Genomic DNA, 7,521 nt, shown 5'->3' on the forward strand with positions numbered 1-7,521 from the left:
GGGAGGGTTTTCTGGTGCAGCGAGCACCGGCGAGCTGTGTTGTGACATAGCAGGAGGAGGCGAACCAGCAGAGGCGGCGGCGGATTCAGTCCTGCTTCGAAACACAGGGGCCTCTGGGTTCAAGTTGCTGCTTGAAAATGCTCTCCGCAGCCCACATTTGCGAAGCAGCTTTTGCACAGCATTCTCATCAGCTGTCACTTCAGCGGCCTCCTCGAGTTCGCTTTTTTGGCCTTCACTCCTGGTATCCTCAGAGGCATTGTGGTTGTAAAGTAAGGTAGCAGCGATCTCGCCATGAGCCGTAGTGATGTATGCAGGATCAGAGACCATAGGCCGAGTGCTGGATTGTGGTGTAGGAGGTACCTCGCTAACAAGTCCTGTCATGCTTACCATGTTTGGACGAGACACGAGCTCGGCATTCCCAGCAACTGCATAGCTCCCTTGACGAGTAGGAGTAATGGAAGTGTCGGACAGGATGATGCCTTCATTTGCATTCACAGATGCATATTGGCTCTGGTTGGTACCGTACGTGTGCTGCGTAGCAGTGGAGATATGTCCTTGCCTATTATGGCGACGAGGGACAAGACGTGAATAAGGCATCATACCAGCATGCGGTTGGAAAGGGAGAAGATTTGAGGTGTGGTGACCATATGCAGTGGACACTCGATAACGATCAGGGATTGATGATTGTGGCATGTAATGCTGAAATGTATTTTCCGAAGTGCCCGGAACAGAGGATTGCTCTCTATTTGGGGCGACACGAACGCTGGGAAATCCATACTGCTGCATTGAGGTTGCAGAGATGTCGGCATCAGAATGAACAGACTGCCCAGATCTAGTAGTAGGGACATCAACGTTGAAGCTGGCTGGCTGTTGGGATGTAGTTGCAGGGACATAGATGTCAGACGTGACTGTAGAAGCGGGTGTGCTAGAGAATGCAGACTGCTGAGCTGTAATTGCGGGAGCATCGACATTGGAGAAGGTAGGCTGCTGAGGTGTAAATGTCGGAGCATGGGCACTCAAATAAGCAGAATGACGAGATGTGGTTGTGGGAGTATGCCTCATGGAAGAAGTAGACACATCGGATGTAGGTGTCGGGACTTCAACATTCCGAGCGGTAAACCTCTGTGATGTAGTTCCAGGAATATGAATGCCCGCAAGAGTTGGAACCTGTGCTGCAGTTGCAGGAATATGTATGTTAGGTAAAGTTGTTCGCTGAGGCCCTGCTGATAAGATAGAGGCGGCAAGAGTTGGAACCTGTGCTGCAGTTGCAGGAACACGTATGTTAGGTAAAGTGGTTTGCTGAGGTCCTGCTGATAAGACAGAGGCGGCTGGTGTACTGGACTGAGGTGATGCGGTAGCATAAACCACAGCTGGATCGGTATTGTGTAGATCGGTTACAGCGGTCTGATTGTCCGAATGTAGTGATTGTTGTGGAGTGCTGGGTCTCTGTTCAAAGTTGAACGGTGCAAAAGCATTCCCTGGTCGTGAGACTGAAGTGGGGTTTGCCCGCGAGAATGCTCTCTTGCCTTTGGAAAACTTCGACTTGATGAAATCTAGACCACTCTGTTTCTCAGAAAACAAGGGTGCAGGCATGTCGCTTGTGTGTGCAGCAGGTAGCGGATGTTCCAAATCACCAGTTGATCGCTTCGCTTCAATATTCTTCTTCCGCCTCCGAGCATGCTTTCTGGAAAGCGGTGTAGTGTAATCCTGAGAAATATCTTGGCCTTCCTCAGGGGCAGTTTCTTCAGTGAATATAGCCATGGTGGTTCGAGGTGTGTCTGGCATATCCTGAGCAAGAGCACTAGCAGCGGCACCGGTTGATGATTGTTCCTGTGGATGGTTGCGAGGAATGGCTACCACAGTTCCACTCGAGCTGGTTGTGTCTTGAGAGAAGTCTCGGCTGTGTTGGAATGAGCTTTGGCTTGTCTGCTGCTCCATGTCTCTCAGCTGAGCAAAGGCATTGCCTGGTTTGGGAGGCATGATCACGAGGATGGAGAGTGCTCGTAGAGCTTGACGGAGAAGGAGATGTGGCTTGTAGCAGTACGTAAGATACTTCCTGTTAAGATATCGCGCACTTGTACCTGATATGATGAGAATCAAGAGGAATTTGGTTGTTCACAATCGTGCTGGTAGACAAATATTTGTTGCAGTGGGTAGTGGGTAGTGGGTAAACACAGAATGTGTTTTAAACCTCAGGTTGTGGGCCTATTCCATGTTATGCTGTTATACCGTGTGTTCAGCAGCATATCTGAGGAAACAGTCACGTGGCTTGGACTGCACTTCACAGAAATGTTGCCTGCCCTCACATTTCAAATCAAGGGAAGATATCATGTACCCAGACCAGCTCGGAGAATGTGTACTTTGAGAAAGCCATTGGATGGATACACCGCTCGATGAGTATGACTCCGTTCAAACTCCTAGACAGCCTTGAAAGTCCGCATGGGGACGACTTTTCATTCGCTTCCACCATCTTCAAGCCAGGCCCAGGTGTCTGGCAAGAGAGAATGGATCGCAATGAAGTTGTGGAGAAAGTCTTGCATCATCTGCTTAAGCCCCAGGCCATAATAGGGACAGCCGCAAATGCAATCGCCAGGAAGATCATCCTATACGCTGTGGTCAGTAAAGGCCGGGACTAATTAATTGTGTAAGGAAGAAACGTCCGCAGCAAAGCAAACATCGCATGATAGAGCCCCTGTGCGGCTAAGACGAGGTTGAACATATGAGCTTACCTGTTTCGATTCCAGGTGGAAGATGGCATGTTTGAAGCTCTCTCCTCTGTTGATCTTCTGGATGCTTGAGTTTGATCCTCGGATTCTAGAGCAATGACCTTGGAGAATGCGGCGAACGGCTCCTTATTTTCGACCTCGTCACCTCCCTCGGAGAGAGGTGGTGTGGGCAAGTCATGGGAGACGTTACTTGTCGAAGAAACCTTGGTGATAGGAGCCGATGTCGTCTGTGGTAGAGAAGTGGTAGGCCCATCCTCGGCTTGCACGCTGATTTCTGAGACGGGAATCGCTGGAGGCAATTCAGGCTCTCCTGCCTTGGGAAGCATGTTGCTCGGATCAGCTGCCTCTTCGATATCTTCCATGGACATCTTTTGTTGATCGCCAGACACATCTGCATGAGGTGAGACTTCTTGAGTATCTTGAACGAGCAGAACGTTGTTGACGTTGCCCTGGTCATCAGTCACTATAACAAGTCAGTATATCGAAAAGTAGGTGGCACGAAGGAAGAGATTGGTGTATCAGTACACCAAGGAAAAAAACAACGATCAGATGGACTGACCGGTCTCCTTGGTCTCGTCAGTGACCCACCAGTCCCCAGTCCCTAGCCGGAACTTGTACTGGTAGGTGCCTGGAGTGATTGAAAAAGTCCTTGAGAAGCTACCTGAGCCTTCTTCAGCATCCTGGCTAAGCTCATGTGCCTCCCATGGCGGTTCCGAGAAGGATCCTGCAACGAAGACTGGTGGGATTGTGCCTCGTTTGCGGTAGGTTAAGGTGATCACTGTTGATGCCATAGCTGCGGAAGGTAAACACCCAGGTTTACGGCGCTTACTCAGTGGTTCGGGATGTGAGAGCCAACTTCCTTGACCTATACAAGCAGGCCTTGGCTCATAGAATTGGGTCAAACCGTGGTAAGATAATACAACACCGCCAAAGAAGGATGTTAGCAGTGAAAAGATACCGCTGAGCTGGCCAGAGGTGAGACAGAGTTTGAATGGCTGCTGCTAAACTTAATAAGCGGCAGTCTCCAATGGATGGCTGCTTATGGGTACGCAGGATAATTAAAGCCGAAAGCTCGGTGAGGTTGGTCTTCGGCACAGAAGCGATGAAAATGAGGTGTGTGATACAGCGGCTGTGACCACCACGACAATTGCCACAGGCTCACAATGTTGATGAGAAGGCACGATGGTAACATGCAACGGCGGTCAATCACGCCGAAGGATGAGTGAGGATGAGTGAGGATGAGTGAGGTTATGCTTCGGCGAAAGGGTGGTGGAAGTGAATCGTTTACACTGGCTGCCGCTGCCGGGCCGATATCAACCAACAACAGCCGAGCACTCTTCTGCACTATCAACCCTCTGGAGAGTCTTTGCACATCTAAGGATATACAACTGGAAGTATAAATGGAATCATGAATACGAAGAACAAAAGAATGGGTGATATCGTCACAAGCATCGATGTTGGACGTTGAATGTCAAACATCGAACGTCACAACTAACAAAGAATGTCGTCCTTTTGCACGATGTCGTGTGACAGGCCCCACCCTACTTTGAGGGCTTGCAGTAGTAAGGACAATTCGTTGCTCCTATTTAGGCTACGATTCAGTCCATAGTCCTATGTTTTACCACATCTGGGGCAGCAATGGTTGGGGACACGACTTGCAGGGCAGGCATTGGAAGGATGGTTTGGCCGGCAAGTGGAGGACAGTTGCAGGTTCGTGGTGGTAGTTAAAGTATTGTTGAGCAAGAATAACGGAACCATTAACCTACGATGGTTAGGCAGGGAAGATTTAGCAAGATTTGCTGCTGTTGAGCAGCTAACTAGGCTTTACTCACCGCCACTTGTGGCGTGTAACTGTGTAACTGTACTACGTAAATCGGTTTCTCAGTTCACAACTTTCTTGCATTTCCGGAGCCTTTCAGGGTAGGGGTTGCTACAGCATTCTGATATGGAAATGTGTACTGTTTCTGTCTTGTGATGATTGCCCAACACATCTGTGCAATTGTCTCTGCCAGCTCCTCAGGGGGGAAATATATTATTTCACTTGCAACGATGTTTCAATACAGTTAGTTAGCCGTTCTGATTGGGCTGATGATCAAGAAATTTCCTGCCCAAGGATAGTGCAGTTGTCCGGAACATAGAAGTGGTGTGTATTCAGGTTCTCGATGCAGTGTATGTCTAGTCCAGAGGGGAACCATCCTTCTCGAGCTTATAAGATCGTTTGAGACTTCCCAGGAGCGCTGTCACGACATATATACTCACACACACATATATATCTAGAGCAACACGTTACCTTCCGCTGATTCAGCCCGTGATACTTAGCACCCGAATAAAGAAGAGTGCTTACTGCTATATTTCGTGGTTATTTGGGTGAAAGTAAGCTTTTCTCCTGGCTGGGAGGAACAAACAAGCCCTGTGCCGCCTTAATTGAGGCCACAGGTAGTCCACACAACTTTACAAGGCATCAGGGGCAATCTCGTTAGTAAATTGAAATATCTTAATCGAAAACGCCATTGAACATTTGGATGAATATTTGCTCCTGATACCCTGGAGCTCCTCCGGTACACTCCTTTGCCTTCTCGACGCCCTTTTGAGTGTAGCCTTGCTCCCTGTCCCGAACGTGAACGGAAATCTCATATCCTACCTCCAAGGTGTATCTTATTGATACACAAACGTGGTATGTCGCTATGACCGCCAGGCAATTTGAGCGAAGGCGGGCGGTGGGAGCGCCGGATAGCGCTGTATTTTCTCCGAGTTTGCTATCACAGCATGTGGTATTCACATTCGATTGGCCGCACGAGCAGTAAGTCCCGTCTGCACATTTGCTCAGCTGCACTTCGGATGTAAGGACGTCTAACCAGAGAGGTAATGTCAGCAGGTCGGCTCTCACGCGGTGCAGATTCTTGCATGAGAAAAGTGGGCACTCACACGAAGCGATCGTGAGACAGGCCGTATCTTGCTAGGTGTAGCTGGAGTATGCTCGTCGCTATATCGCTTTGTCGTCATCGTTAACGGAACTATTCGGTATGCCAATGCACAACCTGTTGGATAGACAGTCCTCTCCGCCGCAGTAGCACATTGAAGCTCCAACGGTACTGAGGTAGTAACCAGCACCTGCAGATTAGCCGATGGAGCCGTCAAGGTAGTAGCAGGTTCCACCACCAATGGGTGGAAAGCCAACGGTGAGAGGAATGAAGATGACAAGAACGAAGACACGCATGATTGTGAACTGCGAACTGAAAAGAATGGTCTTGAAAGAAGAGCAAGAACAGAAGCAGGAAATCTCCAGAGCTCCTCGACTTCAGCCTCATCCTTCCTTTTTGGATGCATGTATGCGGCGGAGGATAACACCAAACTTCCAGGAGAACGCCAGGAAGTACTGGGAACCTAGGTGCGTACCTACCCGCCAATAGCTATCTAACTCGTTCGAGGCGCAACCGCGATTTCATTTAGACTCTATATGCTGGCACTTTCCGTCTTCGCTGGCGTCGTAGAGGCGAGGAGAGAAATCGTCGAGTTCGATCCAGCACAAAACCAAGTCATCAGTGGGAACCTCTAAGAAGGTGGCAACAGAACGCAAATATTCTTCAGTTGTACGAGGAAATCCAACCGATTCTCCGTCTCCATTTCTCTGTCATTTCTTGGCGTTCAATATGCTCTCGGTTAGAATCAAAAGTAACGTAGTAGGAAATTGAAGCCGGGCTGAACACAGTCAGTACAGGCGAGATCGTTACTCCCTCCAATTCCTTTCTTGCCCCTCAATGCTCTCCTCCGTGCTCCCTTTGCTCCCTTGCCCACCACCTGGCTCCCTTTCACGGCTGGGAACGGCAACTCTCTCGATCCTAATTCCAGGGTGTATACAGTACATATATATTGCTCAAAACACAATCGACATCCGAGGCACTATTCATAAACCACAATCTCGGCGCAAACTTACTCATCACTCTGATCTTCTTCCTGAATATATAGAAGTAGATAGGCACCGGAGTCATGGCAGCTGCCAGGAAACCCAGTAGAGTACTAGCCCAGTTGACTCCCAACTTATGGTATATTTGAGTTGCAAAGGGAGGGAATCCAGCGGCTAACAAAGATCGCAAAGTGGTATTGGCAGCGATTGCTGAATTGGCGAATACCAAGTACACATCAGCTAGATAGTCAAAGCTCTGCACGAAAACCATGAAGACTTTCATGCCAATATTAATATCGGCGACGGCTTGAGGCACCCAGGGGATATCCTTGTCTGAAGTCCATGCAAACCAGAAGAGGCCGATGGGTAACATGATGCCACTCCGCACCATTGGAAGGAGGCGCGCCTCCGGAATGACTTATCCATGCTTGCCCAATTCCCTGGCGAAGCGGATCTAGAGAACTTTGAACTGATAATTACTCGGATTTATGAAAAGAAAGGATATGAAAGGCGTAAGGGCGATACTGTTGGTATCTCTGGCAAAGCACCGAATCTGTTTGGAAGCCAGGTGACCAGCCCGGGGCTCATCGTCGAGCAGTTGAGAAATGCGACTCGGGCACTATGGGCGCCAGATACAAGTGACTCGGACAGCAGACGGAAGGTGAGCGTTGTTGTGCTGTTGAAAGATGTTTTCCCTATGTACTTACTGGCCCAATCGTGCCTCCCATCAAGAGGGAACAAAGCAGTAATCTTACAACCAGCACGCACATTGTTGAAGCGACAAGGAGTGCGGCCAGTAAGGCTTCCATCGTCGAATTCGGTTGGTTAGTGTCAAAGAAAAAACTAAGTTAGTAAACGGTCCTCTGAGGGCCGCGGTCCTTTTGGTCCAAC

General features: G+C 49.2%; 3 protein-coding genes across 3 annotated transcripts in view; all 3 read right to left on the minus strand.

Annotated features, from left to right (window-relative positions):
- Nucleotides 1–1,980, minus strand: part of EPUS_08156 (uncharacterized protein) — a gene marked incomplete at both ends in the record, with an annotated part of 2,596 nt that extends 616 nt beyond the window's left edge. Inside the window, one exon of the mRNA XM_007804935.1 lies at nucleotides 388–1,980. Coding sequence (XP_007803126.1) covers nucleotides 388–1,980 — 1,593 coding nt within the window. The remainder of the gene's footprint in view (nucleotides 1–387) is intronic.
- A 559-nt stretch (nucleotides 1,981–2,539) lies between these two features.
- EPUS_08157 (uncharacterized protein) lies at nucleotides 2,540–3,517 on the minus strand (the record flags this gene model as incomplete). The annotated part of the gene is made up of 3 exons (XM_007804936.1): nucleotides 2,540–2,603; nucleotides 2,730–3,189; nucleotides 3,286–3,517. The coding sequence occupies 3 exons, from the start codon at nucleotides 3,515–3,517 to the stop codon at nucleotides 2,540–2,542; spliced, it is 756 nt and encodes a 251-aa protein (XP_007803127.1).
- Nucleotides 3,518–5,220: 1,703 nt separating this feature from the next.
- EPUS_08158 (uncharacterized protein) lies at nucleotides 5,221–7,003 on the minus strand (the record flags this gene model as incomplete). Its single annotated transcript, XM_007804937.1, has 2 exons — nucleotides 5,221–5,576; nucleotides 6,661–7,003. 2 exons carry the CDS (start codon nucleotides 7,001–7,003, stop codon nucleotides 5,221–5,223), a joined length of 699 nt encoding a protein of 232 aa, XP_007803128.1.
- Between the last annotated feature and the right edge of the window lie 518 nt (nucleotides 7,004–7,521).

This window comes from Endocarpon pusillum (genome assembly GCF_000464535.1).
Source record: "Endocarpon pusillum Z07020 unplaced genomic scaffold scaffold3698, whole genome shotgun sequence".
In the NCBI taxonomy this organism is placed as follows: Eukaryota; Fungi; Ascomycota; class Eurotiomycetes; order Verrucariales; family Verrucariaceae; genus Endocarpon; species Endocarpon pusillum.